Raw genomic sequence first — 24,447 nt, forward strand, 5'->3', positions numbered from 1 at the left:
AAGAGATGCAAGGTGGAAGGCAGATAGCCTCTATTCTCCCTGTAACAAGTTACAAGTCTTTTTTTTTTAACCATCACTATTACTTTGAAGCTTTTTAATTGAGGTCAAATGGAGCATGGAGTTAAGCTAAAAATCTTGTATTGTTCCAGGTAGGTGGTCTAAGCGGTGGACCCATTAAGTGTGGGTAACGTAGATTCATCCACATTAATATGAGACTTTTTTATTGTTGCGGAATTTTTTATTCTGCCGCTGGAGAAACTCCTCGTTGTCCCTTTAAGGTTTTATAATACAAACTTGACATGTGACAGACAGTAGGCTCACCTTTACATCCTCCGCAGAGCTACGTTTTGCTGAAATTAGTGCAGTTCAAATGTGAGATTAATTTGCTGGTTTAATGGAACATATTTGGTATGAATTTTAACAGCAACATGAACACCACCATCACACACTGCTGTAATCAATAACACATTTAGGAAAAACTTCCAGGACTATTTCTGTTTGCTTTAATTACCTACAAGAGGGTTAGGGTCCTCGATAATGACAATAAAGCATCCAGAGATACAGTACTTGGAGGTTGTGCTTTCCTGATGTTTCTTGTCAACTAATCAATTTTCATGTCACTTAGAAATAGAACAGCAGTTCATCAAAGTGTCCCTGAGGTTATGGCAAATCTGCAAAAGAAATACTACAATTTAATCATAATACCTTATGGTTTTGAATAAAACTTGTGTATCAACTACAAAGCAAATGAACAGTCGCTCTCATCAGGCTGAACTGGAGGTGGTTTCCTGGTTCCGTCATCATCACCACAGCTCCATACTCGATGTCCTTCCTCTGTTGGCACTGGTCACTCAGTTTTCACAGTGTGGATCCTTAGAGTCACAGTAAAACAGAACAGTTTTTATACAGTGAGCCCGAGGCAATTTTCCACCACGGTAGATAGCCTACTAAAGATGGAGGAGACATCACTATCTGCTTCAATTGAGGATTGTTGTGTATAAATTAACAGTATCTATAGTAATACTAACACACCAAACACATATTGTATGACCATGACACGTATATGTCGGTGCAGGAAATAAATTGTTTACTCTGTAAGTTTGAGTTTCAGCAACAATACGGTTGTAATAAAATAAAATAAGAGAATTTAACTGAATGTGACAACAAGTGTTGAGATGTCAACTTGATTGACACTGGGGAGAAGATTTTTCCACACAGTTCCTAGACCAGTGGTTCCCAAACGGTGTGCCGTGAGGCAAGTCCAGGTGTGCCGTGGGATTTTGTGACAACCATACATTATTATTGCAATATACAACTAAACAAAAAAGAATCATTTTTAATTTACTATCAGTACTTTGTATGCGCTCATTTCATAATACAGAGGCAAACTCTATACCTAAAAACAATTCTTTAAAAAAAATCCTCAAAGAGAACCCCATATTTCGCACAATATGTTTCAATGCTGATCAATCTGTAGGACCATGGACGGTTATTGTGACCTGTCTGGTTTAAATGGTTGTATTGCTGCTTTGATGAAGCCTAATTTGATAAAGTTTCAAATTAATCTTTGAAATATCTCGTTAATAAATATGATTTTGTGAGTAATGTAGACTAGTTGTCTTTGTCACATTTTATTTGGCATTATTAAATAATTATGCACATTTACAGATATTTTACATGATATAAGTGATAACACGTGTTATGAAGGCTATTTTGAAAAATAGGTGTGCCTTGAGATTTTTACTTGTCCTTTGGTGTGCCTTGGCCACAAAAGGTTTGGGAACCACTGTCCTAGACAGTGAGTGTCAAACAGATGTTAACTTGACTAGAGAGCCATTTTTAAATCCTCCTTTAACTGTCCTGGAAACGGTCAGTGTTCCATTTACACCGTTGCCCAGGACAACGACTACTGCTGCTACGATACTGTATGTCGCGCGCTTCCCGCCAGTGTAGTAGGCCTATTTTAATCTACGGCCGTTGTAACGTTAACCGTTAGTTCTCTGGCTGGGTGACTGACTACAATGCCTTTGTTTAAATACAAAAATTAAGGAAACTGACAACAATACTTGGTCGTCAACAGGATTTACACCAGGGAGAAGATTTTTTTTCTTCTAAATCCCAAATACAGTTCCTGGACGGTGAGTGTCTAGAATAGATCACAGTTAAAAGACGTTACGTTAGTTACGTCAGTTATCTAACGGTTAACGGTGACTGTCGTGCTAGCTAACGAGCCATTTAACTTGCTAATTGTGGGCAGATGTTTACAATTATTTCGTAGCGACTCTTTTCCTCAACGACAGACAGAGCTTCTCAGTCAGCATATTACATGACACTGTATAAGCAGGTTCATGTGTATACGGACTGTTCCGGTGTTTATTTTAGGTCGCTGAGAGTTAAACGAAGCAGTTGAGGAGGAGCGGAGAACGGAGAACGGGTCCGGATGAGGCAGGGGGAGCCGAGCTGTGCAGTGTCAGTCTCCGATCATGAAGACGCCCAGGTTAAAAAAACAAAACAAAAAAAACCTTGTTGAAACACTGTTAGCAGAAATGATTGATACTAATACTAATCTAGTAATGAATGGAACGTAAGATCCAGTGTTGATTTACGTTCGGTTGAATAATGAAAACTACATTCCCAAGTGACAATGCGGTAACACCCAATCACAGCCAACATCATGTCACATGCGCCACAGGCGAACGGAAGGTGAATTTCATTCAGAAAAAAAATCCACAGTAATCGCCAACACACACACACACACACACACACACACACACACACACACACACACACACACACACACACACACACACACACACACACACACAGAGAGAGAGAGAGAGAGACTCAAAACACAGAGAAAACAAAGAAAACCAGCAGTTCATCAGAGATAATAATAATAAACATTACTCAAGGCCAAAGACCCTCAAAAGGAAGTGCAGCTAAACGCAGATTCCTATTTGATACTCATGTCTGTGTGTCTTACACACACATCAACATAACATAATAAAACACAACATATATCCCTATTTGATACTCATATCTGTGTGTCTTACACACACAACAACATAACATAATAAAACACAATAAACAGCATGGGATGCTGGGGACCAGCAGCAAAACACATCACGTAACAGCCCTTGGCATCAAGAAGTAGACTTGAAGCTCAACTGGTATAAAATTATTTATTCTTCACAAAAAAAACAAAACGTTTTGCTCATATCACCTAAACAGTACATCTTCATAATCTCAAATAATATTAACAGATTAGGTTATTGACATATTTAATATTGACACAATTCTATAGCGCCTTTCTTTAAAAAACACATCTTTTTTATATTAATATTATAATAATTATAATAAAACATGCCAGACATTTTAGACCGCTCAAACTCAAGCTGTAAACAAACACTTAAATGGATATCATAAATGAACCATAAATCCATGACAAACAATTTAGTCTACCTACCATATTTCTTTTCTCTTAATTTGCAACCTACTCTTGGTGTGTGTGGCAGACTTGGCATGAGGGCTGATAGTGCTAGTATGACCTGGTAAGCAGGTTTTCTAGCAGGGTAGGGAGTTCAGCCAAGCCAAGGCACCTTGAAATTCATCTGCTGCTGTCGTCCTGTTGTTGGGCCTGAGGAAGCATTGTTCGTAAGTAGGAGTTTGTTCATGAGCCGTTTCCAGTAGACATGTTTAGCCGTTCCAGTTGAGATGTAACTTTGACAAGATGGCCCATTAAAAACTGCGCCAATAATATGAAATTACGGTATATACACTTCCTGTCTCCTAAGTAGGCCAGTCACTCCGTGTGTGGATGGATAAATGTTGCACGTCACATGATTTTATCGGTCGATGTACGTGAGCTATTTATATTGTCTTCTGCTACCAATAGATATTGACACAGCTAACAGTCATATTGAGCATAATGAAAATTAGGTAGCAAGGGAGTTTGTAAAAGTTAGTTGATGTTAGCTTAAAATATTAACACAGTTTGTGTTAACATTAACGCTAGACAAAGTTAATGTTTGGTTTTGAACATAATAATAATAATGTGCCGGAAATAAATAACGTTAGTTAGAAAAAACGGAAGCACACTTTCAGTTTGGTTTTAGCAATGCTATTTTATTGTATGGAAAACAACTAATGAATTAACCAAACAACAATCGATACATTTTATTTTCAAGTATATTTTTGGGGCTTTTTCGCCTTTAATCGGATATTAATGCCTCCAAAATGCACAGCTAGCTTGTGAAACATATCGGTTTTCTCCTGGCTCTTCTGTGTTTTGTGGTTGCCCTGCCTTGATTTTACTCCTGTCCTGCATATGAGATATGTTTCTGTTATTTTGTCTTGCAGAGCAAGCTTCTGTGAGGTTGGAGTAAGTGTCTTCCACCTCCTGATACGGAGACTGCTCTCTCTGCCCATTGCACTTTCAGTGATTCTGTTAACTTGTCCTCCATCTTCATGATTGTTTTTTTTTTTTTTTGTAAGAATTAGTATCATGTGTGTATCTTCTCCTCTTTAGGAAAATATTTGAGTTGCAGCATCACTGTGGTCCATTTGATTGACATGAACCAGCAGTTCCTCACATCTGCATTAGGAGGAGAGGAGTGGGTCCACCTTCATCTCTCTGATCAGCCAGCCAGATATGTATAGCAAGACTTCATCTTGGATGGAGTCACACTCTCCTCAGTCATCACTTACATGTTTTGGGGGAATTCTTCACACTCTGTGACACACTTCATGTAACATAAGCAAAGATTAGACCAATTTATAACTTAATGTATTGACTAAATACATTCTTGTATGTAGCAAAAAGGGTTAGGTGTTTTTTTAAATACCTTTATTTAACCAGGAAAGACATGGAGATTTGGCTAATATATCTCTAATATATCTAATCTAATATCTAGTATCAGTGGCATAACAGCAATCTACCCAGGTGTAAACAGTGTAGTCAGTGCACTCATATACTTATCGTTCAACCACATGAACAATAAATAGAAAACACTACTAATGCCCGAGCACAGTCAAAAACTATTTGCTTCTTCCACTGCAAGCATTTTCCTGTACAAAATGATGGAAACCTAAAATAACCTGCCTGACCCTCCAGCCATCGTCAGCCTTATATATGAAATGAAATACAGCTTCCTAGTGGCTTGGAGGTACTTTGTCAAAAACACAAATAAAAATGAAACATGGCTCCTACAAGGAGTGTATATTTTCAGAGGATTGTATATTTTCAGAGGTAGGCCTTTCCAGGCCAACTTGGCAGCCGTGCAACCACAGCACCACCTAGTGGTGGTTATAAAAAATAGGCTTCTCCTTCCCTCTACAGTCTTTCATTCAAGTTTAGCATTTTCTTTGTTTTCCTGCCTGGCAGCTCAGTAGATTGCTGCTACATAGAACAGCAGCGTGTGCAATGCCTTTTGGTGGGTATACTAATGTTAAACGGAGCCACAAAAAGTCCAAACAAAGGAAAGACTCAGTAGCAGAAACGCTGCGCCAGCCCAGAGGAGAACAAAAGATGAGGTGATGGAGATCTGATGCGCACAGGTGAACACACACACACACAAGAGCTTACAGGGCTCAATAGTCTCCTCCCTTTTATACCTTGCTGCAACAACAAAAAGACTGGCCACTAGATGGCAGTCAGAAGTCATTCACTCATTTAACAGGCACTTCAGTGAATGGAAAGGGAGGCTCAAAAGACAGGACACAGACGAAGGCTGAGGTGGCAGCCTACAACAATTTACTGTTATTTACATACGGTATAAGGTAAAATGTATAAAAAGGTAAAAGAAATAATCTAGGGGCAGAGTGTAGCTCAGTTGTTAGAGAACCTGCCCCATGAGTTGACCCCGGTTTGAATCCCGCGCCGAGCGGCCCTATCCTGTGTGTCATTCCTCCGTTCTCTGCCTCCCATTCCCTGTCTCTCTCTCAACTGTACTGTACATTAAAGGCCAAAAAGCCCCAAAAAATACTTTAAAAAAAAGAAATAATAATATAATATAATATAATATAATAATATAAAAACAGAGAGGTAAATGGCAAGTTAAAGTTAAACCATGTAAATGAAATAACAAGACAGATTAAGTCTGATAAAAATAAATTAAATTAAAGGAGTCAGTTAAAGGCGTGAGTAAAAAGGTGAGTCTTGAGGCACGATCATCTTTACTCAGAGACTGACTGTGTGAGTGAGTCTCGGGTATCATAGCCACAAAGGTGGAGCAGAGCAGAGGTTAGTGTGTGGCTATAATAATTTAATAATAATAATAATAATAATAACTTTATTTATATAGCATTTTATACAAAAGTACAAACATACAAAAGTGCATCTAAAGGTACTCTAAACAAAACCACATATAACAATTAAAAACAATATTAATAAAAAAGACAATTAAAAGGTAATACAGACACAGTGATGAACAATAAAACAATAGGAATCATACAAATGAAGTTCACCTGTGTTAAAATCAAGTTAAAACAAATCAATTTAGACATCAAGAAATGATGCCATTCTCAGATCCCTATACTTTATGAAAAAGGAAGGTTTCAAATTTATTCTTGAAAATTGAGAGGGAGTCTGCCTGACGGATTTTGGATTATTTTCCCCTCCCCTACCCCCCAGCTATCTGGCTACCTCGAGTCTGGGGGGCAGAGGAGGGGAAACAACGTGCTTCTATGTATTGAATTTGACTGCAGCAACAGTTTTGGCCACAGTCTTACATACAGCTCCTTTAAGTTTAAACGTAAAAAGAATTCTTGTGTTATCTTTCTAAAGTTCTCTGAGAAACACAATCAAAAACCTTATGTCTTCATCTTACTTTTGTGTATTTTATTATTTATTTGACAATCTACAATCTAGTCACTCGACACAGATTCTGATGTAACTACAATCCTACTTAAAGGCACTGAAACAGACATTTTGATGTTCCAGACCTTCACTGGATTGGATTATGATTGGACCTTAGTGAATTTTAATTGAACACCCCCTCAGTGATGATTTTTTTTTTGTATAGATTTGCAGCTTTAATTGAGGATTCATAAGCAAAGTCTTAAAATGTAAATTCGGATCCTCAACCAGTTTTAAACATTAAACCCAAAACTATTGAAAAAATGGTATTTGAAATGAAAATGAATGATCATTCAGTTTGTTTCGTAACAAAACAAAAGATGTTTCCACCAAGTGCAAATACACCAGAAATAGATTTTACAGAATGTAACACAAAAAATTGACACACAATTAATTTTTATCAACTCGTAATGAGCCGTTAACAGTTCAGTTCAACCAACAACTCTGCAGCCTCACTTACTGCTGCCTTCAATACATGTGTTTCCATGTATTTGTAGCATTCATTTCATGAACATGCCATTTCATGCAATTTTAAAATCATAAACTTCGACAAAATATTTTACATGTAAGATTCCAATATGTTGTGATGAGCTGTTACAGCTTAATACAACCTCACACACTGCTGTAACATTCCTGAGGTGAAATACACCCATATGTCTCCTCTTGCCAGAAATATCTGAGAATTGACGGCCACAATAACTTCAACTGTACTGCTCTCACAAAAACTGCAACTAAACGATTTAAGGGGTCTTTTAACTCTATCTACTGCCTCACTCCACACACACTTCAAGCAAATGGTTTAACTTCTGTATGGATATTCATGTTCCTCTCAAGACAACAACTTAAGTTTCCCTCCTTTATGGGATTTCATGTGCGTCGCAAAATTCTCCATCTCCGTGAAGGTTTTTCCACAAACACTGCAACCAAATGGCTTCTCTTTTGAATGGACACTTGTGTGCATTAAACGACGTGACTTCTGGGAAAAATTTTTTCCACAAATAGCACAGTCAAACGGTTTCTCCTGTGTGTGGACTCTCAAATGCACTTTAACACTCCCGCGATGTCTAAATGTTTTACCACAGGTAGGACAGCTAAAAGGTTTCTCCTGTGTATGAATTCTTATATGGTCTTTAAGATGACAATGAAATCTAAATGTTTTACCACAGGTAGCACAGTCAAATGGTCTCTCCTCTGAATGGACTCTCATATGTTCATAAACATGCCCTCGTTGTCTAAATTTCTTACCACAGACAGAACAGGGAAATGTTTTCTCTCCTGTGTGAACTCTCATATGTTCTCTAAGATTCGCTTGATATGAAAATGTTTTCCCACACGTAGTACAGCCAAATGGTTTTTCTCCTGTATGCATTACAATGTGTCTCCTATATGAACCGATTGTGCTAAATGTTTTCCCACACTTTGAGCAGCTGCGAGACTTCTTTCCAGTGTCACTTTCTTCATCACTTGTATGAATAGCTCCACTGTTCAAACCTGACTCAGATGCTCTGGTTTCTCTCCAGTCATCATCACCGTCTTCAGCTTCAGAGCACGTCTCTGTGACCTCATCATCTGTATCTGGTTGAAGATCTTCAGGTTGATCTGAGTTCCTGGCTGGTTCAGATCCTCCACAGTCGTCTCCATCAGCCTCCATCTGTTCAGCTGAGCTGCTGGATGGAGGCTCTGCCTCAGTTTGTCTTTGATGAAGTTGTAGGGACTGAGGTTCCTCCTCCTCATCCTCACTCTTCACATGAACAGAAGTGATGGAGAACTCTGGAGTGGTCAATAGTTCTTCCTCTTCTTCTTTAACATGTAGACTCTCTGGGTTCTCCTGATCCAGACTCGTGGTCAACTCAGGAGGATCCTCTGCTTTAATCATCAACAGGTGCTCATCACCTGCAGAAACAATGAAATACACATCATGAACAACAGTGTCTTCAATCAGTCACTCATATGACTGGTGTCTGTATGAACTAGTAGGGATGCACATGATCAACTGTTTGACCGACTAATACTATCGGTTAATTTGTTTTAATTAGCTCCTTGTGTCGTCAACTCATGGTTGTGTGTCAACACGTGCCTAACAGCCATATTTTGGAGCAAAAAGTTACACAAGGGGACTGACAGTATGTGCGAGTTATGCAGCGCAGTCCCTGTGAAGGAAGGTCAGACAACAAATGTGGCAGTGCATGCGTGTGTTTTTATAACAGAAAAAAGGAAAAAAAAAACTTTTTCTAGTCCTTCATACTTTGTGCTATTTCAACAATTTATATCAAAATGTGCAGCTTTTTTTGGGACATTATAGCTATTACTTTTCTACGAAGGAGTATTAGGGCCAGCCAAAAAAAAAAAAATCTGGCGCAAGGGGAAAAAAAAAGTCAGGTAAAAAAAAAAAAAAAGTCAGGTAAAAAAAAAAAAAAATCCAGCACAAGAAAAAATGACAGCAGCAGAGTGACAGACAGGCTCTTGTAGTAGTATTTGTAAATACTACAAATACTACAGGAGAGGAGGAGAGGAGATAGGCCTATCCTAGACGGGTTGGCGACTGTCCCAGTTGGAGACTGTCCCAGTCGATCTTGATAATACCGGAAAAATGAGTTCAGAAACACATTATGCCCGATTGATGTTCGGCTTGCTTTTTTTTTTTTTTTAAGCGCTGCATTAAATTAACCAATGAGATAAGAAAACAGAGGAACACACAGTCGATCAGTACTGCACAGAGAGTGGTTGTTACGTTGAGGGTTCTCGTCACCGGCTGCTCCGAGTCCGAGCAAAGTGTGGCCTATGGCCGGCGCCCGGCAGTTATCAATTGGGCATATCAACGTTTGTGCGGCACCGGTGCGGTAGTAAAAAGCTTTGCACGGACATGTCCGAGGAGGTGCGCTATGGGTCCGCGCAGACGACTGACAGACACCTGGCTGTGTGTTATGAGCAAAACTACAAGACACTCCCAGTGCTCAGTCACAGCCATACTGACACAACTGCAACAGTTTTGCCTTTTGATGGCGTTGATGCTGCATGAGGACACGCAGCTGCAGCTGCACTGGCTGAGAATTTTGTCAGCACATTACAGTTCTTTCTGATACTGATAATGTTGTAACTTGCATGAAGCTTCACTTGATAAACGTAACACTTAATAATGTTAGTGGTTACCAAACTGGGGGGCGCGGTAAACCGGCTGCGGAATCGCTGCGAAGCTCCGAGTAACGGAAATCATGGACGAGCCGGAGCCCTCCCGTTCACATCATTACATTTATCAATTGTGTTTTATTTTGGAAAATTAACCGGATTCTCTCGCTGTTTCTTTGTGCGACTTCCTGCCCAGCTTGACAGGATTGCTTGCGCGCCGCGGTGCTGCTGTGAACTGATGTGAACGACACAATCGTTAACATCAAAGGGCTCCGATCCTCGGTGCTTCGCGGCGATTCTGTGTGTTTATCTTGTGCGCGCTGTTTAGATACTGACATAAACACACACACAACCTGGAAAGTTGGCTCATCTGACAGCTGTCATTTGGGAGGTGAAGGCAGGGTTTTCCCTTAATTGTCCTGACGTTGATGGAATCACTACGAACTGTAGGAATATTGCTACACAAAAAAGTGGAAATTTTCTTATCAGCTAAAGGGGGGCCCAGCAGAGAAAATTTGGGAACCACTGAGTTAGTATGATCTGTTTTTTTTTTCCCTTTATTGTTTACTATTAACAAATTTCCTCATAGTGATGGGAAATAAGCCACATGCCTTTATTAGTGTGAATGCTGGAAGCATTCACACTATTGTTATTCGGTTCGGCCATTTTCTGCCTTTCTTCGTCATTTAACTAGTCCTTCATACTTTGTGCTATTTCAACAATTCAAATATCAAAATGTTCCCCATAGAGAATGCATTGGAACAGTCTTGAAACTCTTCAAATCTTCTTACTTCTTTCAGCCTTTAAAGTGTCCACATACTTTCAGCTAGAGACTTCATTCAAATTCCACATCATTTCATGTCTCCACTAAGTTCACTTTCCTCCTCCTCCTCTTTTTCTCCCTCCTTCCTCCCTCCTCCTCTCCCTCCTCTTCTTCTCCATCCTTCTGCCTTCTTTCTCTCCCTCTTCCTCCTCCTCTTCTTCTCCCTCCTTCCGCCTTCTTTCTCTCCCTCTCCCTCCTCTTCTTCTCCCTCCTCTCTCCTCCTCTTCTTCTCCCTCCTCCTCTTCTTCACCCTCCTTCCTCCCTCTTCCTCCTCCTCCTCTTCTCCCCTTTCCTCCCTCGTTCTCCTCCTCTCCCTCCTCCTCCTCTTCTTCTCCCTCCTTCCGCCTTCTTTCTCTCCCTCTTCCTCCTCTTCTTCTCCTTCCTTCCTCCCTCCTCCTCCTCTCCCTCCTCTTCTTCTCCTTCCTTCCTCCCTCCTCCTCTTCTCCCTCCTCCCCCTCTTCTTCTCCCTCCTCCTCTCTCTCTGCCATTCAGCCCAATGCAATTTATTTCACAGCAGAGTAGCAGGAGCTCAACTTTTTAATTCGCTGGAATGGGCATTATACTTTGTTTGATTTCATCAAAAAAATAGTCACAAGTCACAAAAAAGGTCCTCTACTTACTTGTTGTGGCTCATTTCTTTTTTTTTTTAAGAATCATTGAAAAATCTCACATTCATCAAAGTCTCAACCTCCCTTCTCCACAGCTCTATCTGTAGTCCAATGGGTAAGGTGGCTGCTTGCCAACCTCAAGGTCACTGGTTCAAATCCAAGAGGGGCACTCTTGTTATGTTATGTTGAATTCTGCTCCCCTCCCCCACCTTCAATTGGTTACAGGTGTTCGTTAAGCGCCACAGTTTGCAGCACATCATCACAATCAATGACAACATGTTTAGGTGTGTGCTCTCTGTGGTGAAATGGCAGAGTAAAGGTTTATTGATCATGGGCCATGGGTTCGATTCCTGCCTCATTTATGTGGTACTTTCTGATAGAGACTTCATTCAAATTCTCATCTGTAGACAAACTTCTAATGGCTCATTTATACTCTTTTCTTTCTTTCTTTTAAGCATCATTGAAAAATCTCACATTCATCAAAGTCTCAACCTCTCTTCAGAAGTCAGTGACCTCTTATACATGGATTTCTTTTACTCTTCTCTCATTGAATCTAACTATGGTGAAGTGGTTAGGTCAGTGGGTTGATGTACTGAAGGTTGTGGGTTCAATTCCCTCCTTGGACATGTTTCTTGTATGCCATTCCGCATGTCTTTGTCAATTTATTCTGCTAATTCAGCATGGTTCAGCAATGGCTTTCAGCATTCACACCATTTCCATTTTTGGAAATGCTTTTTCTAGTTTTTTGTGATGGACTGAAATTAAGTTATTATGAATTAAGTATAATGTGAATTATTATCAAGACAGGGATTGCCTTACAGTTACAGCAATTCTTGGTGGCATCAATTTGAAAGCTCGACCTTAGTGTTTGATGTAATTCAATTACAGTTAGGCTTGATAAAATGCCTCAAATTATAAATACAATCTGCAGCCGTCGTTTACTCTCAACGTTTCAATAGGTAGATCTTGCCTGTCACCAAGGTTGAGGTCAAGGATCTCGGGCCTAAAAAGGTTGGTGACCACTGCTGTATAGTATTTGTTTTTGTATACTACAGGAGGAGGCAGAGACCTGGATCGCGGTGGTCTAGTCACGGAGGTGTCTCCAGTCACGTTTAGTCACGCTAAACGTTAGCTCATATAACGTCTCTATGTAACTTATAAATGATTGTGTGTGTGTGTTTGTGTGTGTGTGGGGGGCAGCCATAGAAATGGGGGACAGCAATGAAGAACATGTATTGCTGATTGCTGTACGTCAGCAGCAGGGGTTGGACACGGAAGTGATTCATGTGCTGATTCTGAAGTCACATCAATGTGCTCAGGAAGGTCTCCTTGCCCCAGTAGTCATGGCCACATTCTGATAAGAGGTACGGTTCTCTTTTTATGGGCTGTTTTTGGAAGCTGCACAGAGCTCAAATCTCTCTGCTCTGCTCTGCTCTGTGTGCAGTTGGCCAGCTGTTGGGGCCAGCTCGTTATCAAAGTCTATAAATAGAACAGTGCAGGTGCAGCCTGGCCGCTCGTTAATTTGTTTTTAAACACAGCCCCACACACACACACATGATAAACCAGACTGACAGAGGATGTCCATGCACAAACACAGGCATCACACTCACACAGACAGACACACACAGACACTCACACACAGTCACACATGCACGCATACACAAACAAACACACAAACACAACACTGTTCCACACAGTAAAATGTAAGCAGTTAGTTGAGTCGCCATGGTAACTTCTGAGGGCAGGCTGCCACGCAGGTCTAATCAATCAGATCATTAGAGAGAGAGGAGTTCTGTGGCGCTTAACAGTTTTACTTTCTGCACATGTACACACAGACAGAGAGACCGTCAGACTCACACACCCAGACACACACACAGGTTTTCAGCTCACATTCATCAGCCTCTCAATGATTTTATACTTTTGATGTAAACATCTGTTTATTTGTTAGCCACTGAAATTTGTCTTGTTGTAATTTGTTATAGGGGTGGAGCCTATGTACAAGCCAACCGGCTTCGTTCCCTCCTTGCACCATTGAAATTTGTGTGCTAAATAAATAAACTCTCTAAACTCTAAACTCTCCAACAATTTATATTTTTCTCATGAATTTAATTTCAGACGTTTAGTCTTTCCAACTCTATTAATAGTAGTACAATTACAGGTGGAGCCAGGACATAGGATGCAGCTTTTAACATGTGTCCTATCCATCTATCCATCTATCCATCTATCTATCTATCTATCTATTTTCAAACCCTTTGTCTCTTTTTTCTCTCTTTCTTTTACTCCTTCATTTGTATTTTACATAACTTCTTTCTATCTTTCCCTCTCTATCCATCCATCCATCTACCTCTTTCTATCTATCATCCCCCTCTCTTTTTCTTCTTTCTTTCTTTTACCCCATTTCTTTTTACTTCTTTGTTTCTTTCTTTTGTTCTGTCTTTCTTTCTACTCCTTTTCTCTTTCTTTGTTTCTACCCCCTTTCTTTCTTTCTTTCTTTCTACCGCTCTCTGTATATCTCTCTCTTTCATTTATCCACCCCAATTTCTTTCCTTCTTTCTTACTACCCCTCTGTCTCTTTCATTCATTCTCTATTCTCTTTATCTTCTATTATTCTGTTTTTCTTACCTTTTTCTTTCTCTATCTACCCTTCCCATTTTCTTTCTTTCCTTCTGTCCTTTTCTTCTTTCTTTCTTTCTTTCTTTCTTCAGCTCATTCAGCATTGTTTCAACAATTTCTTCAGCTCATTCAGCATTGCTTTCAGCATTCACACCATTTCCATTCTTGGAAATGTTTTTTCTAGTATTCACACTATTGTTCTTCTGTTCGGCCATTTTCTTTATACTTTTGACTAGGGGTGTCACGATTCTCCAAATCCTCGATTCGATTTGATTTTCGATTTTAGGGTCACGATTCGATTCGATTCTCGATTTTTTTTCTTTTTCTTACAGCACAGACGCCTATGCTATTTTCAGACTAGTCTAGTCTACGATCATTGGTTTTACTCATCATATTTTGTACAGTAAATCTTATCTCAAAAGATGGGATACATATAAGTGATGCAATTTCCATAATGTATCACATTAGGCACTAATGGTCACATTTAAATAATTTCTTTACAATATAAAGGTAACAAGCCCCCAAAAATCATGATCCAGGGGCCAAAATTGCCCCCAAGGTTTTGAAACAAATATATTTATATCTGTACATTATCATAATTTTATTTTCATTAATTTACCGTCGTGTCTCATTATTCTCCTGATGTCGGCTTAATGTAATGTAAACGAGATTGCGCTGATACGGAGAATCATGTGACAGCGGGGCAGAGCTGCAGCTGCTGCAGCTGCTGCGCTGCGCTGGACCTCAGATCCTGATCAGACTGGTGGTGGTTCACAGTGCATCAGTCCCGGATCCTCCACCGTCACAGATCCCCAGAAAGCCCCCGCAAATAATACATCGACAAAAAGTGGCAAGTTGCACCTTTTCGTCGGCTTATTATTTGCGGGTTGTTGTTGTTTTGTTTTGTTTTTTAATCTTATAACGTCTCTGCAACATGTGGCTCTCAGTGCTTGTCCGGTGCTGTGTAGTTAGAGCTGTGTCTCCCTCCTGTTTCCCAGGTAGAAGGGACAGTAGCCCACCAGGGCTGGGTGATAAAACGCTATAAATTGTGAAATAACTTTTCTTCGATAGAAATATGAGACGTGGTCGATAGGTTTCATTCATCCATGTTTTGGCAAATAGCCAATGATATTGAGAGTTGCGCCGTGCCGAACCAATCATGTGGCTGGAATAGAGCCAGTCAACATGTGCATTTGTTTGGGTTGCTGCAGACGGGCACATCAGCTGACACCGCCGGTAAAATAAAAAAAAGAGAGAGAGAGAGAGAGAGAGAGAGCGAGGGAGAGAGAGAGAATGAGTGAGTGTTGTCTCGAAATAAAAAGTAAAGGAGAACTCGGACCAGTGACTGACAAGACGCTTGGTGCGCAATGGGGACAACAGGCAGTTGTAGCTTTGCTGGGGGGCGGGGATCGTCGATCCTCTCTTTGACTTCGATGCTCGAGATCGTGACGTAATTTCGATCGATTTCGATAAAAAATCGAAATCGTGACACCCCTACTTTTGACACTTAACTAGTCCTTCATACTTTGTGCTATTTCAACAATTCTCACATCAAAATGTTCAGCCTTTTCGGGACAGGTGTGCTATGTCTTTTCTCTTTTCAACTATTCATACTTTTTGCAATATTCAACTATTTCTGATTTTTTTTCCCCATAGAGAATGCATTGGAACAGTCTTGAAACTCTTCAAATCTTCTTACTTCTTTCAGCCTTTAAAGCATCCACATACTTTCAGCTAGAGACTTCATTCAAATTCTGAGCTGTAGACAAACTTCTAATGTATTCATCCTGTATGTACAACTTTTTCATAGCTTGTACCATTTTTGAGATAAATCCTTTAAAAGCACATGAGGATTTCTGACAAATTTCACACTTTTCAATGAGTGTGTATGGGGTTGGGTCAGAGAGGGTGACGTCATCGTAGAGTGCAGGAGATCCAAAAAAGCGACTGGAACTTTTCTTCTGAAACTGCCAGCAAAGCTACAAATGACACTCTACACTCATTTTGGAAACAGTTTGTAGCCACGCTTGTCTTCTTTCTCACAATGCCGTCAAAAATGCAAAGAGACTTAGATAATAATTTAAAATATTTTTTAAATGCAGCCAAAACTGCGCAAAATTTTGCATTGAAGTCAATGGGACGGGCGAAAAAAAAAGAGCGAAAAAGACCAATCATTGGAGTTTAACAAACGTCTACTGCTCAGGCATACTTTCACCTAGAGACTTCATTTAAACTTTAAACAGTAGACACAAGTCTTGTGTATTGTCGTATTACTCCACGTTTTGATAGGTCATATAGTTTTTGATCAATCCATGATCAATGACCATGATCATTTTTGGAGAAATTATGAGATTATAATGGTTGTGTATTGCACTGAATGTTCGTGTCAGAGCGCGTGACATCATCGGTTAGAGTGGGAGAGATGCCAGAAAAACTCCAGATTTTTTCTCTTTCCAAACGGCCACAATTTACACTCTACACACAAAATTTCCACCACGTTTGTAGACGAGCTCATCCTCGATCTCATCATCTGCTCAAAATATCAGAGAGACTTACAGAATTTAAACTCTGAGCCTCTGAGTGCGGCCACGTCTGTCCCTGCTCCTCATTGACTCCAATACAAATATTTTCTGAGAGAAGCAGAACGGACTGATGTTTTAAAACTGCCATCCTCTCCAAAATATTTACTGTAGAAACACCAAATCGTACCAAAATTTTCAGGAAGTCCTTAGAGCAACGTGTTCTGTGTTTTGTTCTGATAGGAGTTACCGTTTTGTCACGCGAAGCCTAAATGTGAGACCGGTGCAGAGGCAGAAAATGGCTCTTTTTCTCCACGTTTCTGTCTGTCTCAGCCTGGGGGGTCCCTATTGCCGTGGTAACCTCTGATCCTCAGGCCAGAGCTCGTTAACTTCATAAACAATCCACCTGGCGCTCGTTTAAATGTTTATAAACAATCCACCTGGCGCTCGTTTAAATGTTTTTAAACAGAGACACAGCTAAATCAGACTGACACAGGATGCAGCTACTAACTAACTATGTGTCAAGTCAGTGTCACACACACACACACACACACACAGACTCTAGAGCCAGCTTCATGTGATTACAGTCACACACACAGACTCTAGAGCCAGCTTCATGTGATTACAGTTACAGTTACACACTGTCTGTCTGCCTGATCAGCTCTGTCTTGACCTTAAGATCGTGGGTTTGATTCCCATGTTGACAGAGATGGCATAACCCGCAGTAGCTCCCGTGGCCCATTCAAAATTTCCCGAGAGGAAATTTTCTAGTTTTCATTGTCATACTCCGGCATTGAGTCAAAGTTAATCGGCTTTATTGTTCACTTTTATGGCGCTGCAGAGTGTGGCAGCCGTCAGTCGCTGGTCGCTTTGTTGTGGTACATGGTCAAGCCTCTGCAGTTTTATTTTTTTTGTCTGGCTTTTTTTTTTTTCTTGTGCCGGATTTCTTTTTTTTTTTGGGCTGATTTTTTTTTTTTTTGGCTGGCCCTAATACTCCTTCGTACTTTTCTCATTCATACTTTATACTTTTTAAAATATTTAACTTTTTCTGATTTTTTGTCCCATAGGAAATGCATTGGAACAGCAGAAAGCAGAAATGGCTCCCGTTTCTAATTCGCACTTGCAAGAAAAGTTTTTGACCTACAAACACCTCTTGTCTTCTGACCTGCTCTGTATGTTTCATTTGGACACAGCAGCTGCAGCTCGTTAACATTTATAAACACAGCCAGATGGCTTGTTACCATGTTTATAAACAGCCCACACACACGCTAAATCAGACTGACACAGGATGTAGCTCACAACATGTGCAATAATCAACTATCTAACACCGTTGAATTTGTCTTGCTCCTACTTGTGTATGTTCCTATCATTTTAGGTCTAAAAGAAGGAATCTGAAGATTTTCAGTTTAATTGCTCCTGTTTTGCGGTAGTTGCGTCTGTCCCCGCGTCGCCACGGCAGCAATGAATGGGAGTGGATGTAAGTTCCGCTGTTTAGGCTGTTTACATCCCTCAAAGCCGCAATTTTTTTCCACAGAGCCGCAATTTTTTTCCACAGACAGCGTCAGATGGCGACTCAAACATGCACCGAGAAGTTTATTTACTTCAAGCAAGCCGACCGTTTGTAAAACTAGATCTAATTCAAAGTCTCCCGGAGTCTCGCGCTAGACCCAGTTGTCGTGCTCGGTGTGTTCAGGTGCAGTTGGAAAGCTCCCGTTTGTGTCATAAACACAGGAATATCAACTCTTGACTTGCTTCAAGTAAAAAAAAACTTCTCGGTGCATGTTTGAGTCGCCACCTGACGCTGTCTGTGGAAAAAAATGTTTACTTCAACATGTCATGTCGGCTTGATTGAAGTAAATAAACTTCTCGGTGCATGTTTGAGTCGCCATCTGACGCTGTCTTGCGTCTTTGAGGGATATAAACAGTCTAAGCAGCGGAACTTGCATCCACTCCCATTCATTGCTGCCGTGGCGACGTGGGGACAGACACAACTACCGCAAAACAGGAGCAATTAAACTGAAAATCTTCAGATTCCTTCTTTTAGACCTAAAATGATAGGAACATACACCCCCGAGTTGAATTCGCCTGGAATTGTCCTTTAAGTTAAGTTAATTGTTACTCCTCAGATATTGCTTAGTTGTGAGACTTCAACAATGATCTGCTGTTACTTTCTAATATCTGCCTAACACTAGCCACATTAATTAGATCCTGATAAGTTTAAAAAATAGATAGATAGATAGATAGATAGATAGATAGATAGATAGATAGATAGATAGATAGATAGATAGAATAAGCCCGAATGTGAGACCAGCGCAGAGGGAAAAAACACTCTTTTTCCTCGATGTTTCTGTCTGCCTCAGCCTGGGGCGCTTCTGTCGTAATTGGCAACCACCTCAAGTTGCCATGGCAACCTCTGAGCCCCAGGCCAGAGCTTGTTAATGTTTATAAACAGTCCACAAGGTGCAGCCTGGCGCTCGTTAACACTGCCCCACACCCACACAGACAGACACTAAATCAGTCTGACACAGGATGCAGCTCATAACATGTGTGTCAAGTCCAGGGTTTCCCGCAGCGCTTTCCTGTTAAGGCCTTAACAACAAAGAGCTGCCGCCTAAACTAACGTCTTTAAAAAAAAAAATTGTAGCGATATTCGCCGCTGCCGCCCCCCCCCCCCCCGTCGGACGATAGCCGCATCCTCTCACACACATACACACTCCTCCCCCCCCACCCCGACAATCGATCGATCCGCTCGCACCCCCCCCCCCCCACCCCCCTCCCCCGTCGACAGGACAGACACCACCTTAACTAACACATTTTCTGGGGGAAACACTGAAGTCAGTAACACTAACACACACAGACTTTAGAAGCAGCTCTTGAAGCTGTTCTCAGATCAGATTGTTCCACATTTACACAAACACGTTTCATACAGTTCTCAGATCAGACTTTATTATGTACTTCTGTAGCTCGCTGTTGTACAGCTACTTGTACTCTCTCTCAAAGCTCTGTGCTTAATATGGGCTGCTTTTTTTTTCTCCTTTCTTTTTTAACATTGCTTCAGGCGCCTTCATCGGGTTTGGCAGTATTTGTTGCTGTTAAAGGGATAGTAGCATTTTTTTAAAAGTGGGTTGTATGATCTACAAATAGCCCCTAAGTACTTTAATTGCAGTAGAAGACTCTCTGCACTCTTCCCGTTAGCAACGCCAGCCCATAATAGCCCTGCCCAGAGATTTAGAACATACATTGTTGTGAATGGACCCAAAGAAACGGCCTATTTTTGTGGCCTAAAAGAGGTTTTACCTGAAAAAAAATACACAGTTCCATTGTTCACTATAATATAATTTTTTCCAGCTCCTCAAAGTGCAGGAAAAACACAGTTTTTATTTAAAAACCAACTGCTGATCGGCGGGCGCTAACCCTGGGCGGAGGGATACGCGAGTTGGTTAGGTCCAAATAAAAACTGCGTTTTTCTTGCACTTTGAAGGGCTGGAAAAAATTATACTATAGCGAACAATGGAACTGTGTATTTTTTTTCACGTAAAACCTCTTTTATGCCCTCTACACACTGTGCGATTTTAGCAGTCTTATAAGACTGTTGCGTGACACACTATGCGACGTGGAATTTACAATTTTTGCTACGACGTCAAGTTTGACGTGTGCAGACTATACGATGATCGTTCTACTGAATCGCAGGTCGCATCTGGCTCAAAAGTGAAAGGCCAGATAGTCACCTCAATGTTGTGTACGGTTTTCTGATTAAGGGAGGTGGGCCAAGCTCAAATATGAATCTGCTTTAGTCCTGCTCTGTATGTTTCATTTGGACACAGCAGCTGCAGCTCATTAACATGTATAAACACAGCCAGATGCAGCCTGGGGCTTGTTACTATGCTTATAAACACAGCCCCACACTCACACACGCCACACGGTTTTCTGGCTGTAGTTCGGGAGGTGCAACCCATCTCACTCTGCTTTGCTCCTGCTCATACATAGCCTACATCTTTAATACAGTTCTCAGGTCAGACTTTGCACCTATGTATCTCCCTGTTGTAGTTAATGAACTTCTTCTCTTCACTCTTCCAGTTTAATCAAAGCTCTGTGCTTAATACAAGCTGCTTTTGGAACCATTTTAACATTTGACAGAACATAAGTTGCTGGTAAATTTGTTCTTTAGCCATTTAGACTTAAAAATACACATTCCCATTTTCTTCATGTTGAACACATTGTTTTACACTTATCCTAAACTACTGAGGCACTTCTCAACCATTTCACACCATTAAACCTGCTGCGTAATTATGAGTTCTTACAATAAATTCGGTTTCAAAATTAACCATTGAGCAAAAGAACATATAAGGAAATTAACCGATCTGTAGATTCATGCGATGACAAAAAAAAAAACATAACTATGGAAATAAAACTGAAATTTTTAACTTGCCAGCTTGTTGTTTTACGGAGTAACTCGCCTCAACAAAAAGACCTTCTTTGTTTTTGTAACTTTTGTTGATAGCCACATAAAAGTTAAAAGATAAATGTAGTAGGCCTACAATATGTCCTCTTTCTCTACGCACAATGACCTTGAGGTTCATGGATTTAAAACTGAATCACCAACCAGTTTTGTTGAGAACAACCCGAGGCTGTAGTAGAATATCCAGCAGGTTCCTCTGCCGCTCGAACTCCTGTCTGAAGCCCGAAGCCTCCGCCTCGTAGCCGGCTAAGACTCTGTCCACGGCCGCTATGATTTCCTGGAAGACGGCGGTGAGTCTCTCGGTGACGAATCCTCTCAGCTCCTCGAACTGAGACATTTTTACTCCTAAACCTTTTATTGTTTTACTGCCAAGGCGACCCGAACCGTGTTTCTCGTTTCTTTATGCGCCGTTCGTGGGTTGCAGCAATTCCGTCATGCTATGTATGATGACAATAAAGGAGTCGACTCTAATTTAATCCAGCGAAAACCTCTTCCGGTTGGTTTGGGTACGTGCATCAATATCATTCGAGTAGAAAACAGCGACAAGTTCAGCTTAACGCTTCGTCAAAGAAAACCATAAAATTCTCTTTGAACCTCCCTCGATCCGTGGATTGTTACCACCAGACGATAGGCTACTATTGCTTTCCTGACGAAATATTGAGGCTTGCTAGATTTTGTCTGAGCGTTTAACGGGCGCAGCTTCTGCATCTGTTACGGTATAAAAATGGAGCGTCCCTCGGGATACTCGCAGATCGCCACAGCGAATCACGTGACTCTAATCAGCCAATCACATCCATGCATTAAATCACTAGAGGCTCTGCCAAGGGGGTGGATCTGACTACACGCAGGCGTAGCTCACAGTCGGCCATATGAGGACGGGCAACTTGCTCTGACTCTGGCTGCAGTTACAGTGCAGTAGATAGGTGATCCAGTCATCTGCACTAAAAAAACGATTCATGTGAAAAATAAATCAGTATGTAGCTATTACTTTAACTATTTGCATAATGTCACTATAATGTTACTTTTACAAAAAAAAATACATTATTAAAATTATCCGTGATTCTAAATATGCTGCATCATAACTGCATAAACGTTAATAAAAATCAAACCGTTTTGAAATCGGACAAAAACTGAGCAAGTTATGGTCATTATAGCAGAACATGCACCATAGGCTTAAAGCAGAAGTAAGTGGTCCGGTCGTTTTCGCTAATGCTGCGTTCCAGGCAGGCTTTTGAAATCGTAAATTACAGCTTCAAGTCACAACTTACGACTTTGTAGCGTTCCAGGCAACCCACTCGTGTTTTTCCGACCTGTTTTACCGGTGAAAGTCACTATAACGGCCACTCGTAACTTCCGACCGGTGAACTCGTACCAGATCGAACTGGTACGACTTCACGGTCGGAAAAATACGAGTTTCCTTGAACGCACCATAACAGTCCTCGTCCCTACGTCACCACATTCACGGCGTCCCTTGGCTGCACACACAGCCCTGCATGCCGTTCTCTCTCCTCATTGGATAAAAACTGTAGGATACGATAAATGTTTTCTCCTCGGCTCAGAGCGGAGCAGAGTGACTGACAGACCCGTGTTTCAGACCAAACACTCTATGTAAGTGATTGCTGTCGGAAGATATAACTATTTAAGACTTATATTAACACAAATATATCACTTACTTCTGCTTTAAAAAGCATTAGTTATCAGATGTGTAATTAGGTGCATGAACTCTTCATAGCAGTGCAGCTGATACTGTAACACTGTGGCTGTATTCAAAACCACATAGCAACTAGTATTTGGGCAAAATGTAGTATACAGTATGTAAACAAAAGCAAAGTCAATTTTTTCACGTTCTAATAGGCCTACTGTGTGCCTGCATGGATGGGATGGGATTATTATTGTTGTAAAGCCTGGTTCAGGTTAAAACCTTTGTAATACAGCAATAGAAAGACATTTAACTTTATTTTATCGTCTAGTTTGACAGTCAGACACAACTAAAAAATAACAAATCTAAATCTAGGAATAAATAATTGATTAAAAACTGCTTAAGTGCAGCCACAGTGAGTGTTTTCACACACACTGGTGGTAAACAGTTTTTTTTCTCTCGTTTGTTTTCACTCTGGTCCAAATGCCAAATATCGTAAGCCCAAGACTATAAAAGACTGATATGAAACGCAGATTACCACTACCACCTTATATTTAATGATCGAGATGACGGGAGCGCGCTGTGACTCCAGTAAAACTCCTCAGATTCACTAAAGACTTCAGTTTTCAGTCTGGGACTGTGAAAATAGTTTGATATAAGCCCAGCATTAAAGATACACTAGCTACATTAAATCCTAGATCCTGATATAGTTTAAAAATAAAGATAGATAGATAGATAGATAGATAGATAGATAGATAGATAGATAGATAGATAGATCGTTTTGTCAGAGAGTGTGTGTGTGAGAGAGCAGTGCAGAGGCAAAAAAAAAAAAGAGCTCTTTTCCTCCATGTTTCTGTCTGCCTCAGCCTGGGGGGCCTCTGTTGTCATTGGCAACCCCCTCACGTTGCCACGGCAACCTCTGAGCCCCATGCCAGAGCTTGTTAAGGTTTATAAACAATCCACAAGGTACAGCCTGGCGCTCGTTAACACGGCCCACACACACACACACACACACACACACACACACACACACACACACACACACACACACATACGCACACACACACGCTAAATCAGACAGACAGGATGCAGCTCATAACATGTGTAAATTTAAAAATAAGATAGATAGATAGAAGATAAAGAGAATAGAGAATGAATGAAAGAGACAGAGGGGTAGTAAGAAAGAAGGAAAGAAATTGGGGTGGATAAATGAAAGAGAGATATACAGAGAGCGGTAGAAAGAAAGAAAGAAAGAAAGAAAGAAAGAAAGAAAGAAAGAAAGAAAGGGGGTAGAAACAAAGAAAGAGAAAAGGAGTAGAAAGAAAGACAGAACGAAAGAAAGAAACAAAGAAGTAAAAAGAAATGGGGTAAAAGAAAGAAAGAAAGAAAGAAGAAAAAGAGAGGGGGATGATAGATAGAAAGAGGTAGATGGATGGATGGATAGAGAGGGAAAGATAGAAAGAACTTATGTAAAATACAAATGAAGGAGTAAAAGAAAGAAAGAAAAAGAGAGAAAAAAGGGACAAAGGGTTTGAAAATAGATAGATAGATAGATAGATAGATAGATAGATAGATAGATAGATAGATAGATAGATAGATAGATAGATAGATAGATAGATAGATAGATAGATAGATAGATAGATAGATGGATGGATAGGACACATGTTAAAAGCTGCATCCTATGTCCTGGCTCCACCTGTAATTGTACTACTATTAATAGAGTTGGAAAGACTAAACGTCTGAACTTAAATTCATGAGAAAAATATAAATTGTTGGAGAGTTTAGAGTTTAGAGAGTTTATTTA

General features: G+C 40.4%; 1 protein-coding gene across 3 annotated transcripts in view; it reads right to left on the reverse strand.

Moving 5' to 3' along the window:
* Nucleotides 1-6,344: 6,344 nt before the first annotated feature.
* Nucleotides 6,345-24,447, reverse strand: part of LOC146968505 (uncharacterized) — a 36,354-nt gene continuing 18,251 nt past the window's right edge. The window contains exons 1-3 of one of the 3 annotated variants that reach the window (XM_085806325.1): nt 21,149-21,440; nt 8,353-8,749; nt 6,345-8,319 (exon numbers count right to left, since the gene is read on the reverse strand). In XM_085806325.1, the coding sequence (XP_085662451.1) occupies nt 7,686-8,319; nt 8,353-8,749; nt 21,149-21,341 (1,224 nt within the window). In that variant the 5' untranslated portion in view covers nt 21,342-21,440 and the 3' untranslated portion in view covers nt 6,345-7,685. Of the gene's footprint in view, nt 8,320-8,352; nt 8,750-21,148; nt 21,441-24,447 lie in introns of those variants that run through there. The other 2 variants (XM_085806326.1, XM_085806324.1) reach the window with 2 other exon arrangements.

The sequence above is a fragment of the Trachurus japonicus genome, chromosome 18 (assembly GCF_045865225.1).
Source record: "Trachurus japonicus isolate A0001 chromosome 18, Traja_1.0".
NCBI lineage: Eukaryota > Metazoa > Chordata > Actinopteri > Carangiformes > Carangidae > Trachurus > Trachurus japonicus.